The sequence below is a fragment of the Rhinatrema bivittatum genome, chromosome 2 (assembly GCF_901001135.1).
Source record: "Rhinatrema bivittatum chromosome 2, aRhiBiv1.1, whole genome shotgun sequence".
In the NCBI taxonomy this organism is placed as follows: domain Eukaryota; kingdom Metazoa; phylum Chordata; class Amphibia; order Gymnophiona; family Rhinatrematidae; genus Rhinatrema; species Rhinatrema bivittatum.
The window spans coordinates 700,288,072-700,303,573 of record NC_042616.1 but is presented as its reverse complement, the minus strand read 5'-3'; the positions used below and the strand labels follow the sequence as shown (position 1 = coordinate 700,303,573).

Here is a 15,502-nt window from a genome sequence, read left to right as displayed (position 1 = left end):
CATTGCCAGGCAGGCAGTGGGCATAAACAGAGTGAAGATTGGCCTTCAGCGAGTCTGTTCAATCTGCTATTTTTAAACAGACTTAACCGCATTGTCCTTGACTTGGTCCGTTCATTTTGTTATTTTAAACAGACTGAGCATTCTTCTTGAGTGGGTCTGTTAATTTAGTTATTTTAAACTGACCGAACATTATTATTGTGGGACAGTGGGCAGTGTTACCACTAGTACTCATTGACATTAAATCCATAATGTCAGGGAAAGGGAGATGCAAGCGACTTAGTGGGAATGGCAGCGGAGGCACCGCAAAAGACACCAGCGCAACACCACCAGTACAGGTAAAAAGGCAACTGTCGCAATCAAACGTCTTTGTAGGGGATGGCAGTTCCATGGCAAAAAAAAAGAAATCAGACCATGAAACTTTGCAATCGCCAGCACCTGTTTCTGGCACTGTAGTTTTGGAGGAGAGTGAAGAGGAGGCAGAGTCTAGCCAGACAAAAGTTACACACCCAAGAGCATCCAGGGGACAGAAGTGTCCTGCAAAACTTTGCGGTGACAAGGTAGCGCTGGCACTGTTAGCTTCTGATTCAGAAGAAGAATCTTCTTGGATGGGATTCTCATCAGAAACGGAAGATGTTATACCTGAGCAATCTTCGGTAGAATTGTCAGTTAGTCCTGTTTTAGCCTCCACCTCCAGAAATCTGCGGCAGGGGAGACATTCCACTGATATCGAGGAGGAGGAAGAGCTGTCAGAAGGGAGACAGAGGGTGACTGTTGCCCCCGCTGGCATTGCTTCGCCGGGTGCAGTGGGTGCACCACCCACACCCAGTAGTACCTCAACTCCAGTGCCACCATCCACCCCCAGGGCGGGAAAGAGAGGAGGATCACAAAAGAAATCTGCGATCTGGGCACATTTTAAAGTGACAGAAGACCCGCGTTATGCTCGGTGTAATTACTGTGCCAGGGATATTAGCAGAGGCAAGCAACTGGGACATCTGTCAAATTTTGGCATGGAGTATCATGTTAAGAGGCAACACCCAACAAGATTACTGCCATCTGGGGATGGTAGCATTTTCCGTCAGGGGACCCCTTCCCCTTCCAACCAGGGTGCAGTGGTAGGAAAGCAGCAGAGTCAGCCCACGCCCTCATACCCTTCTAGCAGTCAGGCGGCAGGCCAGAAACCCACTGACATGTGGGAGAAGCGACAATGCACCATGGAGGAAATGGGGTGGAGTGCGGTAACGCTATCCCGGGGTAGGAGGCAGGCAGCCGCAAAAGTAGTAACCAGGAGCATTGGGGAAATGATTGCCCTTGATGACCAGCCCCTGCAGTTAGTTGAGAATGTGGGTTTCAAACGTTTCTTGAAGGTCGTACTTCCAAATTACAAAGTCCCCTCCAGAACCACATTTAGTAGAAAGGTCATCCCCAGCCTGTACAAGCACTGTGTCAGTCGCGTGCAAGCACTGCTAGGTAAGGCAGACGGAAGAGTGCATTTCACCTGCGATATCTGGACCGCCATGAATGCTGCACACTCTTACCTCTCTCTGACAGCACACTGGTGGGACATGGCAGAGGCAGGGGCAGCCAGCAGCTCTATTACTGAACAAGCATCAGGGTGGAGGTGGGCTTTACTGAACACCCACCTGACGGACCATGCCCATACCGCTGGCAATATTCTAGCATGCATCAGAAAGATGCTGGCGAGCTGGAAAGTACACCAGCGAGACAGTAAAACGCGGGCAGGCTTTTTTGTCACAGACAACGGTGCAAACATGGTTAAGGCAATAAGCGATGGGCGGTTTAAGAACATCCGATGTTTTGCACACACTCTGCATCTGGTAGTGAAGTCAGGTTTGGGCTTGGAGTCCAAGGACAAGGAGACTGAATACCTGCGTAGGTTAATACAGAAGTGCAGGAACATAGCAGCACACTTCCACAGAAGTGTCAGGGCGGGGCAGGTTCTCCAAGAAAATCAGACTGCTTTGGATATGCCCCAGAAGCGTCTCATTCAAGACGTTCCCACCCGGTGGAATTCCACCTTTATGATGCTGGAGAGGTTATTGGAGCTGCAGACACCCCTTCATGAACTTTCTGGTACAATAGACATAGGTGTACAGAATCCCCTAGGGCATCACGATTGGTTAGTCATGAGTCAGCTGGTAAAAATCCTGCAGCCCTTCAAGGACGTCACGGAGGAGCTGAGTTCCAGAAGTTCCACCTTGGCTGACATCATCCCTATAGTGAAATTCCTGGATGACCATTTGGAAGGCATTAAACGGCAAGAGGGAATGACTGCTGAGGTGCTGCAGTGTGTGGACGTTTTGCAGCAGCAGGTGAAAGACAGATTAAGGCCTTTAACAGAGGACAGCACATACATGCTCGCCTCTGTCTGTGATCCCCGTGTGAAAGGTAAAATCGCCCTACAGACCAATTGTCTGTCATTTGTGAAGGAGCTGTTGTTAGCACAGGTCCGTGAACAGGAGCACCATAGGCGGAGACAGATTAGGCTTGAAGCACAGGTGCAAACAGCAGGCACGTCACAGAGTTGTGCTGCTGCTAGCCCTGGCAGGAGAAGGACTGTGTCAGTGACAGATACTATTACTAGTGCCTCCACCTCAACGTCAGAACGCCCAAGGCATGTTGGCCATAAAGATACATCAGTAGTGCAACAGGCGAGAGAGAAAGTAACTGGATTGAGTGACTCTCAGCCCTCCCAAGCACAGGAGGAGACAGCAGCAGAGCTGTCAGTGAAACGGTATCTCTCAGAGCCGATAGAGAATACGCAGACAGATCCGCTGGCATATTGGGCACACAAGTCCACTGTCTGGCCACACCTAGCCAAAGTGGCTGAAGGATATCTGTCATGTCCACCAACAAGTGTGCCCAGTGAACGTGTTTTTTCAATGACAGGGGATATCATGAGCCCTCACCGCTCAAGGCTTTCACCGGTCTTGATGGAAATGCTAGTGTTTTTGAAAGTAAACCTGCCAGTGCTTGGCTTTCCCGATTTTCCTTGTGAATGGCAAAATGAATAAAAGCTATTGAAAGGAGCCTTGCAGCAGTTCCAATTGCCTCCTATGCTCAAGATAATGTAAGCAGTAAGCACTGCAGCACATGTTCTTGACATGAATCGCTGTGTCTGACCGGCATCTACTGTGCAGCCCTAGTGTTCCCACAAGTGTTTTAACTCCGTTGCTGTTCCTGCCTGTACCTCCAGGCCTTGTGTCCCTAGCCGGGATTGACCTCTGTCCACCAATGATGTGCCTGTTCCTCCAGGCCTTGTGTTCCCACAAGTGTTTTAACTCCGTTGCTGTTCCTGCCTGTACTTGAGTGGGTCCGTTAATTTTGTTATTTTAAACAGACTGAGCATTGACCTTCAGAGTGGGTCTGTTGATATTGCTATTTTAAACAGACTGAGCATTGACCTTCAGAGTGGATCCGTTAATTTTCTTATTTTAAACAGACTGAGCTTTCTTCTTCAAGGCCGAAGTGGAGAAGGGTTCCATGTGAACAGCAGTTCAACATGGGTCAGCCGGTCCTAACAGATAGGCGAGCGCCGTTCGGAAGGGACGGGCGATGGCCTCCGTCGTCCTCGGCCGATCGAAAGGGAGTCGGGTTCAGATCCACGAACCCGGAGTGGTGGAGAATCGGCGCTGGGCTCTTCCCTCTTCACTCGCCGTTACTGAGGGAATCCTGGTCAGTTTCTTTTCCTATGCGACTTGTGTCCCTAGCTGGGATTGACCTCTGTCCTCCAATGATGTGCCTGTTCCTCCAGGCCTTGTGTTCCCACAAGTGTTTTAACTCCGTTGCTGTTCCTGCCTGTACCTCCAGCCATTGTGTTTCTACTGGTGTTTTAACTCCATTGCTGTGCCTGCCTGTCCCTCCAGGCCTTGTGTCCCTAGCCGGGATTGACCTCTGTCCACCAATGATGTGCCTGTTCCTCCAGGCCTTGTGTTCCCACAAGTGTTTTAACTCCGTTGCTGTTCCTGCCTGTACTTGAGTGGGTCCGTTAATTTTGTTCTTTTAAACAGACTGAGCATTGACCTTCAGAGTGGGTCCGTTAATTTTCTTATTTTAAACAGACTGAGCATATTCCTTGAGTGGGTCCGTTAATTTTGTTCTTTTAAACAGACTGAGCATTCTTCTTCAAGGCCGAAGTGGAGAAGGGTTCCATGTGAACAGCAGTTCAACATGGGTCAGCCGGTCCTAACAGATAGGCGAGCGCCGTTCGGAAGGGACGGGCGATGGCCTCCGTCGTCCTCGGCCGATCGAAAGGGAGTCGGGTTCAGATCCCCGAACCCGGAGTGGCGGAGATTCGGCGCTGGGCTCTTCCCTCTTCACTCGCCGTTACTGAGGGAATCCTGGTTAGTTTCTTTTCCTACGCTGCTTGTGTCCCTAGCTGGGATTGACATCTGTCCTCAAATGATGTGCCTGTTCATCCAGACCTTGTGTTCCCACGCGTATTCTTATTTCTGAGAGATTTTCCGATTCCTTTGTCATCAGCTAAAGTGCATAAGATGCGTTGATGAATAGTTTTGAAGATGACACATATGGCTTTATAGATGATACGGAAGTGGACGGGTAGCCAATGTAACTCTTTCAGAATGGGAGATATGTGGTCTCTCTTTCTTGCGCCTGTTAGTAATCGGGCTGCTGAATTTTGAACCATCTGTAGTGGTTTGGAATAGGATGAGGGCAGACCTAGCAATAGGGAACTGCAGTAGTCTAATTTCGCAAAAATGACTGCTTGGATGATCGTTCTGAAGTCTTGAGCATGGAAAAGAGGTCTTATCCTCTTCCAAACCTGGAGTTTATAGAAGCAGTCTTTGGTTGTTTTGTTGATATGTGCCTTGAAGTTTAGCCGGTTGTCTATTATCACTCCTAAGTCTGTAACTTGTGTGGTAGGTAGGTTGTTGGGAAGAGTAGTGTTGGAGATATTGTTTTCAGGAGAGATGAGTAGGATTTCTGTCTTGGATGAGTTTAAGATGAGGTGTAGGTTGTTTACTACTTGTTTGATTTTCTGGTGGCATGTTTCCCAGTAGTCAAGAGTTTTAGAGTATGTGTCTTTGATATGGATGATGATTTCAATATCATCTGCGTAAAGGAAGTACTTTAGATTGAGGTCGGTAAGAAGTTGGCAGAGAGGAAGAAGATAGATATTAAATAGGGTCGGAGATAATCAAGAACCTTGAGGGACTCCTATGACAGAGTCAAATCTTGAGGATTCCTTGTTTTGGAGTTTAACTTTGTAACCTCTGTTATCGAGAAACGTTTTGAACCAGGATCGGACGGTGCCGCTGATTCCTATGGACGAAAGCTGGTTTAGGAGGATGGCGTGGTTGACCGTGTCGAACGCTGCGGAAAGGTCTAACAAGATCAATAGGAAAGAGTTTCCTTTGTCGAGGCCCATTAAGATATAATATTATATCTTACAGTTGTGGTTTGGATCATATTCTTTAGGTCAAGACGGTTGTCTATAATTACTCCCAGGTCTCTCACATGGTTGTGGGTGAGAAGGTGTTTGTGATGGATCTGAGATGGGAGGTTTTCTTGCTTGTAGGAAATGAAGAGGAGTTTAGTTTTAGAGGCATTGAGGACCAGGTTTAGACTGTTGAGGAGATTAGTGGTGGCTTCGGCTTGTAAGCTGTTGTTCCAAAGTGCGATGGCTTTCTTAATAGATTCTGTTATGGGAATAAGAATCTGAACATCGTCTGCATAGATGTAGTGAATGAGGTTAAGACTACTTAACAGTTGGCAAAGGGGAAGGAGGAAACGGCGGGGGTAACGGCAAAGCTGCTGCCAGGGGGGGCTATAACACGCGCCGCCGGAGCGGCGGGCCACCTGCCCCCCCTGGGCCTTCCCAGCCGACACGGAGCCGGTTGCGGCGCTCCGCCGCGGAGGAAATGCGCCCTGCGGCCGTCCGGGAGGCGTTCCCCGCCCCCCCGCGAAAGGGGTGGGGGATGCGCCGAAAGCCCCCCCGGTCCCACCGAACCCGCCGCCGGGTTGAATCCTCCAGGCGGACTGCACGCACCCCACCCGTTTACCTCTTAACGGTTTCCCGCCCTTTTGAACTCGCTCTTGAAAGTTGTTTTCAACTTTCCCTTACGTACTTATTGATTTTACTGCTTTACTTAATTTTTTTTATTCCTGGACGGGGCCGGGGCCGTCCGGGAGGCGTTCCCCGCCCCCCCGCGAAAGGGGTGGGGGATGCGCCGAAACCACCCCCGGTCCCACCGAACCCGCCGGGTTCAATCCTCCAGGTGGACTGCACGCACCTCACCCGTTTAACTCTTAACGGTTTCCCGCCCTTTTGAACTCGCTCTTGAAAGTTGTTTTCAACTTTCCCTTACGTACTTATTGATTTTACTGCTTTACTTAATTTTTTTTATTCCTGGACGGGGCCGGGGCCGTCCGGGAGGCGTTCCCCGCCCCCCCGCGAAAGGGGTGGGGGATGCGCCGAAACCACCCCCGGTCCCACCGAACCCGCCGGGTTCAATCCTCCAGGTGGACTGCACGCACCTCACCCGTTTAACTCTTAACGGTTTCCCGCCCTTTTGAACTCGCTCTTGAAAGTTGTTTTCAACTTTCCCTTACGTACTTATTGATTTTACTGCTTTACTTAATTTTTTTTATTCCTGGACGGGGCCGGGGCCGTCCGGGAGGCGTTCCCCGCCCCCCCGCGAAAGGGGTGGGGGATGCGCCGAAACCACCCCCGGTCCCACCGAACCCGCCGGGTTCAATCCTCCAGGTGGACTGCACGCACCTCACCCGTTTAACTCTTAACGGTTTCCCGCCCTTTTGAACTCGCTCTTGAAAGTTGTTTTCAACTTTCCCTTACGTACTTATTGATTTTACTGCTTTACTTAATTTTTTTTATTCCTGGACGGGGCCGGGGCCGTCCGGGAGGCGTTCTCCGCCCCCCCGCGAAAGGGGTGGGGGATGCGCCGAAACCACCCCCGGTCCCACCGAACCCGCCGGGTTCAATCCTCCAGGTGGACTGCACGCACCCCACCCGTTTAACTCTTAACGGTTTCCCGCCCTTTTGAACTCGCTCTTGAAAGTTGTTTTCAGCTTTCCCTTACGTACTTATTGATTTTATATATTTACTTAATTTTTTTATTCCTGGACGGGGCCGGGGCCGCGGACTGCACGCACCTCACCCGTTTAACTCTTAACGGTTTCCCGCCCTTTTGAACTCGCTCTTGAAAGTTGTTTTCAACTTTCCCTTACGTACTTATTGATTTTACTGCTTTACTTAATTTTTTTTATTCCTGGACGGGGCCGGGGCCGTCCGGGAGGCGTTCCCCGCCCCCCCCGCGAAAGGGGTGGGGGATGCGCCGAAACCACCCCCGGTCCCACCGAACCCGCCGGGTTGAATCCTCCAGGCGGACTGCACGCACCCCACCCGTTTACCTCTTAACGGTTTCCCGCCCTTTTGAACTTGCTCTTGAAAGTTGTTTTCAACTTTCCTTTACGTACTTATTGATTTTATATATTTACTTTATTTTTTTATTCCTGGACGGGGCCGGGGCCGTCCAGGAGGCGTTCCCCGCCCCCCCGCGAAAGGGGTGGGGGATGCGCCGAAACCACCCCCGGTCCCACCGAACCCGCCGGGTTCAATCCTCCAGGTGGACTGCACGCACCTCACCCGTTTAACTCTTAACGGTTTCCCGCCCTTTTGAACTCGCTCTTGAAAGTTGTTTTCAACTTTCCCTTACGTACTTATTGATTTTACTGCTTTACTTAATTTTTTTTATTCCTGGACGGGGCCGGGGCCGTCCGGGAGGCGTTCCCCGCCCCCCCGCGAAAGGGGTGGGGGATGCGCCGAAACCACCCCCGGTCCCACCGAACCCGCCGGGTTGAATCCTCCAGGCGGACTGCACGCACCCCACCCGTTTACCTCTTAACGGTTTCCCGCCCTTTTGAACTTGCTCTTGAAAGTTGTTTTCAACTTTCCTTTACGTACTTATTGATTTTATATATTTACTTTATTTTTTTATTCCTGGACGGGGCCGGGGCCGTCCGGGAGGCGTTCCCCGCCCCCCCGCGAAAGGGGTGGGGGATGCGCCGAAACCACCCCCGGTCCCACCGAACCCGCCGCCGGGTTGAATCCTCCAGGCGGACTGCACGCACCCCACCCGTTTACCTCTTAACGGTTTCCCGCCCTTTTGAACTTGCTCTTGAAAGTTGTTTTCAACTTTCCTTTACGTACTTATTGATTTTATATATTTACTTTATTTTTTTATTCCTGGACGGGGCCGGGGCCGTCCGGGAGGCGTTCCCCGCCCCCCCGCGAAAGGGGTGGGGGATGCGCCGAAACCACCCCCGGTCCCACCGAACCCGCCGGGTTGAATCCTCCAGGCGGACTGCACGCACCCCACCCGTTTACCTCTTAACGGTTTCCCGCCCTTTTGAACTCGCTCTTGAAAGTTGTTTTCAACTTTCCCTTACGTACTTATTGATTTTATTTATTTATTTTATTTATTTATACCGGCATTGCATCCGCTGTAGGCTTCCCTGGTCGGTCTTGTGCATTTGAATAAACGGAGAGGAATTTGTAGGTCGATAATGGTGTGTTGGTGAATGATTTTTTATATCAAGATGATGGATTTGTAAATGACTCTGAACTGAATTGGTAACCAGTGGAGGTCTTTTAGGACTGGGGAAATGTGGCCTCCTTTCCTAGTGTTTGTTAGTAGACGGGCTGCTGCGTTTTCAACCATTTGGAGTGGTTTCGTGTATGAGGAAGGGAGTCCAAGTAATGTAGAGTTGCAGTAGTAGAAAATGAGGGCTTGGAGGATGGTTCTGAAGTGTTTGGCGTGGAAGAGTGGTCTTATCCTTTTTTAAACTTGCAGTTTATAGAAGCAGTCTTTGGTGGTTTTATTGGGGGGCCACTACCGGCCTAACACCGTCCGCCGGCTGATCCTCCATCAGAAGGACTTGGGCCCCCGAGCGGCGCTGGGGAGCCGGTCTTCTGTATGCCACATTTCCCGCGCCCGCCGGACAGGCGGGGATTCGGCGCTGGGCTCTTCCCTCTTCACTCACCGTTACTGAGGGAATCCTGGTTAGTTTATTTTCCTCCACAGCTTGTGTCCCTAGGTGGTCCCTGCGGGTCGGTACGGCAAGAGCGGTATTCAAAACAGCAAGCACTGGGGTATGAAAATACAGACCCCTGTGTACTTACTTGGTAGAGGTTTTGCTAGGAGTAAGAATTTGTTGAGGATAATGTCAGTTTCTTAATAAGATCTCATGCTTTGACTGTTGAGGAGATTAGTGATGGCTTGTAAGCTGTTGTTCCAAAGTGCGATGGCTTTGTTAATAGATTCTGTTATGGGAATAAGAATCTGAACATCGTCAGCATAGATGTAGTGAATGAGGTTAAGACTAGTTAACAGTTGGCAAAGGGGAAGGAGGAAACGGCCGGGGAAACGGCGAAGCTGCTGCCGGGGGGGGGGGGGGCAATAACACGCGCCGGAGCCGGTATTTACCCTTAGATGGAGTTTACCACCCACTTTGGCCTGCATTCCCAAACAAACAGACTACGAGAAAACCCGGTCCCGGCGCGCCGGGGGCCGCTACCGGCCTAACACCGTCCGCGGGCTGAGGCTTGATGAGAAGGACTTGGGCCCCCGAGCGGCGCCAGAGAGGCGATCTTCCGTACGCCACATTTCCCGCGCCCGCCGGACGAGCGGGGATTCGGCGCTGGGCTCTTCCCTCTTCACTCGCCGTTACGGAGGGAATCCTGGTTAGTTTCTTTTCCTCCGCGGCTTGTGTCCATAGGTGGGATTGACCTCTGTCCTAGAATGATGTGCCTCTTCATCCAGGCCTAGTGTTCCTACTGGTGTTTTAAGTCCATTGCTGTGCCTGCCTGTTCATCCAGACCTTGTGTTCCCACACGTATTATTATTTCTGAGAGATCTTCCAATTCCTTTGTCATTTTCTGAAGTGCATAAGTAGGGTAGCTAAATGAGGAGAATATTGGAGGGGCGAAGTTCCATATTCAAAGCTGAGTAGCTGTACTTATCTAGTGAAAGTTTGAAGGATCAGGGAAGGCTTGTAAGAATAGCCAAGTTTGTTAATAGATTCTGTTATGGGAATAAGAATCTGAACATCGTCTGCATAGATGTAGTGAATGAGGTTAAGACAAGCTAACAGTTGCCAAAGGGGAAGGAGGAAACGCCGGGAGGGGGGGCTATAACACGCGCCGCCAGAGCAGCGGGCCACCTGCCCCCCCTGGGCCTTCCCAGCCGACCCGTTGCCGGTCGCGGCGCACCGCCGCGGAGGAAATGCGCCCTGCGGGGCCCGGGGCCGTCCGGGAGGCGTTCCCCGCCCCTCCCCCACCCCCCGCGAAAGGGGTGGGGGTGGGGGATCCGCCGAAACCCCGGTCCGACCGAACCCGCCGGGTTGAATCCTGCGGGCGGACTGCACGGACCCCACCCATTTACCTCTTTACAATTTCACGCCCTCTTGAACTCCCTCTTCAAAGTTGTTTTCAACTTTCCCTTGCGGTACTTACTTATTTATTTTATTTAAGGTTTTTTTATACCGGCATTCATGAAATCGTTCACATGATGTCGCTTTACAGAAAACAGGGGTGCAAAGAAAACAACCTATAACATAAATACACGTGGTGAAGAGATGCAGTTACAATTAACTGGGGCTATGAACTGGGAGTGTAAGAAATAAAGAGGGATAGAGGAGGTTAATTATATACATGTGTAGAATATAAAAATATACAAGAGTACATTACAAATATGGCGTCCAATATATACAGCTTCTGAGCTGAGAATTTATTGATGGTGTGTGTTAGGTGCAGTTCGGGAAGGCTTGCCTGAAAAGCCATGTCTTGAGTCTTTTCCGAAAGGTTAGGAGGCAAGGTTCATTTCTGAGATCTGGGGGGATGGAGTTCCATAACGGTGGACCTGCTGTGGAAAGGGCTCAATCTCTAAAGGTGCTGTGATAAGTGGTTTTGGAGGGTGGAACAAGGAGGCATCCTCTGTAGGCTTCCCTGGTCGGTCTTGTGCATTTGTATAAACGGAGAGGAATTTGTAGGTCGATTATGGTGTGTTGGTGAAAGATTTTGTATATCAAGGTGATGGATTTGTAAATGACTCTGAACTGAATTGGTAACCAGTGGAGGTCTTTTAGGACTGGGGAAATGTGGTCTCTTTTCCTAGTGTTTGTTAGTAGACGGGCTGCTGCGTTTTCAACCATTTGGAGTGGTTTTGTGTATGAGGAAGGGAGTCCAAGAAATGTAGAGTTGCAGTAGTCTAATTTGGAGAAAATGAGGGCTTGGAGGATCCTGGTTAGTGTCTTTTCCTCCGCGGCTTGTGTCCCTAGCTGTGATTGAACTCTGTCCTCGAATGATGTGCCTCTTCATCCAGGCCTTGTGTCCCTAGCTGGGATCGACCTCTGTGCTCGACTGCTGCGCCTCTTCATCCCGGCCTTGTGTTCCCACAAGTGTTTTAACTCCGTTGCTGTGCCCGTTCCTGCAGGCCTTGTGTTCCTCTGGGGATAGGGAAATACATACAGTAACTGAGTGTAAGCAAGTATGATTTGCATTGAATACAAGAATGTCAGTATATAAAAATGACAAATAAATATAAAATAAATGAAGTGCTATAAACTTTTTAAAAAAAGAATATAAATCCATAAAAAAAAAATTGTACTATCCGAGTATCAGTGTTCATCCATGTTCCTACTGGTGTTTTAACTCCATTGCTGTGCCTGCCTGTTCATCCAGGCCTTGTGTTCCCACAGGTGTTTTAACTCAGTGGCGGTGCCTGTTCATCCAGGCCTTGTGTTCCTCTGGGGATAGGGAAATACCTACAGTACCTGAGTGTAATCAAGTCTGACGTGCTAGAAACGTTTTCGAATAAGAATATAAATACATTAAAAAAACACATAATTACTATCCGAGTATCCGTGTTCATCCAGGCCTTGTGTTCCCACAGGTGTTTTAACTCAGTGGCGGTGCCTGTTCATCCAGGCCTTGTGTTCCTCTGGGGATAGGGAAATACCTACAGTACCTGAGTGTAATCAAGTATGACGTGCTAGAAACGTTTTCGAATAAGAATATAAATACATTAAAAAAACACATAATTACTATCCGAGTATCCGTGTTCATCCAGGCCTTGTGTTCCCACAGGTGTTTTAACTCAGTTGCTGTGCCCATTCTTCCGGGCCTTGTGTTCCCACAGGTGTTTTAACTCAGTGGCTGTGCCTGTTCATCCAGGCCTTGTGTTCCCACAAGTGTTTTAACCTGGTTGCTGTGCCTGTTCATGCAGGCCTTGTGTCCCTAGCTGGAATTGACCTCTGTCCTCGAATGATGTACCTGTTCATCCAGGCCTTGTGTTCCCACACGTATTCTTATTTGTGAGAGATCCTAGGCTCCAATTCCTTTGTCATCAGCTGAAGTGCGTAAGTACAGTCTGAATTCACTAGACGCCAACGGAATTCACTAGACGCCAACGATATTCACTGGACGCCAATGTAAACACCGGGTACACACAACTCTAGGGGTGGACCCGTTCCAGGGAGTCCTTCCCTGAACAAGCATGAGGGTGGAGGTGGGCTTTACTGCACACCCACCTGACGGACCATGCCCATACCGCTGCCAATATTCTAGCATGCATCAGAAAGATGCTGGCGAGCTACCAGTGTTTTAACCTAGTTCCTGTGCCTGTTCATGCAGGCCTTGTGTCCCTAGCTGGGATTGACCTCTGTCCTCGAATGAAGTGCCTGTTCATCCAGGCCTTGTGTTCCTACTGCTGTTTTAACTCCATTGCTGTGCCTGCCTGTTCATCCAGACCTTGTATTCCCACACGTATTCTTATTTCTGAGAGATCCTCCAATTCCTTTGTCATCTGCTGAAGTGCGTAAGTACCGTCTGAATTCACTAGACGCCAACGGAATTCACTAGACGCCAACGATATTCACTGGATGCCAATGTAAACACCGGGTACACACAACTCTAGGGGTGGACCCTTTCCAGGGAGTACTTCCCTGCACAAAGGAAAGGGAACTCTCTCCTGGGCCAATTGATAAGAAAACCACAATTCTGCAGCCAAAAATAGGCTGGAAATCCTTCCCCCATTGACTTTAATGGGCGACATATGTACATATACCCAACTCATTAGATTTTTTTTATGTCCATATTGGCCGCAAGTGGGACCCACTTTCGGACATAAGAAATATGAACATAAAATTTTGCTCTGCACATCCCTAATTGACACTGCTGGCAGATGAGCCGAGTTGCCAGGTACACTCAGGTGGAGGGGTGACAGCAGCTGCTGCCATTGCTGACAAACGAACCTAGTGTCACTGAGAGTGATTGGTGCTGGGCTGAGATCTTTCCTTCAGCTGCCAGGGCCAGTGAGATGGGGTGGAAGGCTGGGAGTGTCCTTTCTGCCAGAAGGAAATCACGAAGTGAGAAAAATGTGAAGGCTCTTTGTTTTCTTTACTATTATTTAAATGAAAATACTGGATTGCACTGAAATGCAGAATAATTAGCAAAAAATATTGTGTTATTTTGAAAAATAAATGTGCAGAATTATGCAGAATTTCGAAAAAGTATGCGCAGAATTTTCAATTTTGTTGTTGCAGAATTTTTAATTTTTTTGCGCAGAATTCCCCCAGGAGTATACATTGCATCTGGTCTCCAAGCACTGTGATAAGTTCAGCTGTTACCCCCTTAGAAAACAACAACAAAAAAAAGTGTCCCCTTTCACAGACCTTTAAAGGAATGAAACAGGAACAAGTTTAGCAGCTCAATGAAAGAGACAGCTTTTTCTTTACAAAATGGAGCCAAGCCTATATCCTCACCCTGCAGATTGTTTTAGGCTGTCAAGAGAGGTTTGACAGCATCCTGGAGGGGAATGATGCCTCCATCTTCACAAAGGCCTTAAATCAGCTACAAATACCTTACATTGACAAAACGTCTCAAGAACCCAAGTGTTCCTTCAGCTGCTATAAATCTAAACCTCATCTAAGTACATTAGTGGTGAGGGAGCAACACCCTTGCAGTCTGCAGTGTGGCAGAGTTTACATCCTAAGGTGTCCCATTTTATATCATGCCTTTCTTTTATATTGTTAACGCTATTACACAAAAACCCGTCAGACTTTTAGACACTGCTATAGCTGGAGCCGAAAAGCTGGCTTATGTTCAGAAAGCACCAGCAAATTACATGGTCAAGTGAAGTCCCTGTGATTGCTTGATTTCATGCTTTCCATGAGTTTCTTATAAGCTCTGTCCCCATGGGTTGAGTCACTAGTAGAAACAATCTTTTTTTTTTTTTTAAAGGTAACAAAATGAACTTTATTCATTCAAATGCAAAGTTTGGCTTTTAAATCACAGACGCTAACTAGGAAAGGAGCAAAACTCCTGCATCTACATGAAGTCTTCCAGCACAAGCCTAGGGAAAATGACTCTGCTTCAGACTGAGGTTGTTTTCAGCTGGGTAAATTCCAGGTTGTCTGTCGGCCTTCTCACCAAATCTAACCATGAGGAAAGTCATCATCCCACTGGTTTGGCTTATTCACTGCACAAGCACTTCAAATTTAGTAGGAAAAAAAGTTCTAAATTGTTAAATTCTATACCAGTTGTTAGCAGCCAGGAAATGCAGGTATGTACTGGCACCACAAGACCCTGCTGATCTCGGAACCCCTACCTTCAGAAAGAAAGGTAGAGAGACTACAACTCCCAGCATTCTTAGGAACGCCAGCTCAAAAACAGGATTGTTACGCCTTTATCTTTTTGAACTTGCTTCCTAAGGTAACCTAGGCCTATATATGCTGGTTGCATTACTTCAGCAACAACAAGCATTGTGAGGAAATTATCTGCTTTTAGATTTTATACTTACCAATAACAATTCAACTGGAAGAACAACTTTAATTTTTTCTTTAAATTGTTCATTCAGCTGTTTTACGACAACAAGCACCACAATGCTTAGCAGGGACAGAAGCAAGGCTTCAAGTTGGACTGATCTGATGTTATTGAATGCATAGGCATAAATCTAAAATTAAACAAGAACAAGAGGACAAAGGTAAAAATGCTAGAAAGCAGGTTGTTCAGCAATGGGAAGCAACTTAAATTAACAAAACAAAGACCTGAAGTTTAAGTACGTAAGTGGTTATTTTTGAAAGCTATGGAATTTATTTATTTAACAGCATTTATGAATCACTTTACAGATTGAAGCAATCGCCCAAAGCAATGAACAAAATTGGCAAACAAAAACAAAATACAAGATTCACATACTTAAATAGCATAATCAATATAAAATTAAAATAAGAAAAGTTTTAAAAAGTATAGTAGTATATGTTTGATCCCAACCCATAAACTAAATCATCCTCCCCCCACAGCAAACAAAGACTAATTGTCAATCATTGATAGGGTATTCTGCAATTGGCAAGAATTTCAGACCCAAGATCTGTATAACAAAAGGATCTAAATTGTCAACAGACATAAACCACGTCTTTAACTTTTTATGGAATTTTACTAAATTTA

At 48.1% G+C, this 15,502-nt stretch overlaps 1 protein-coding gene across 2 annotated transcripts in view; it reads right to left on the bottom strand.

The window, feature by feature from the left end:
• SLC26A7 (solute carrier family 26 member 7) overlaps positions 1 to 15,502 on the bottom strand; it is a 311,800-nt gene that overhangs the window by 183,192 nt on the left and 113,106 nt on the right. For both annotated transcript variants that reach the window (XR_003854875.1, XM_029591660.1), the window contains exon 5: positions 14,859 to 15,011. Coding sequence is in view for 1 of the 2 variants with exons in the window: in XM_029591660.1 (XP_029447520.1) it covers positions 14,859 to 15,011 (153 nt within the window). In the remaining variant the exon portion in view is untranslated. The remainder of the gene's footprint in view (positions 1 to 14,858; positions 15,012 to 15,502) is intronic.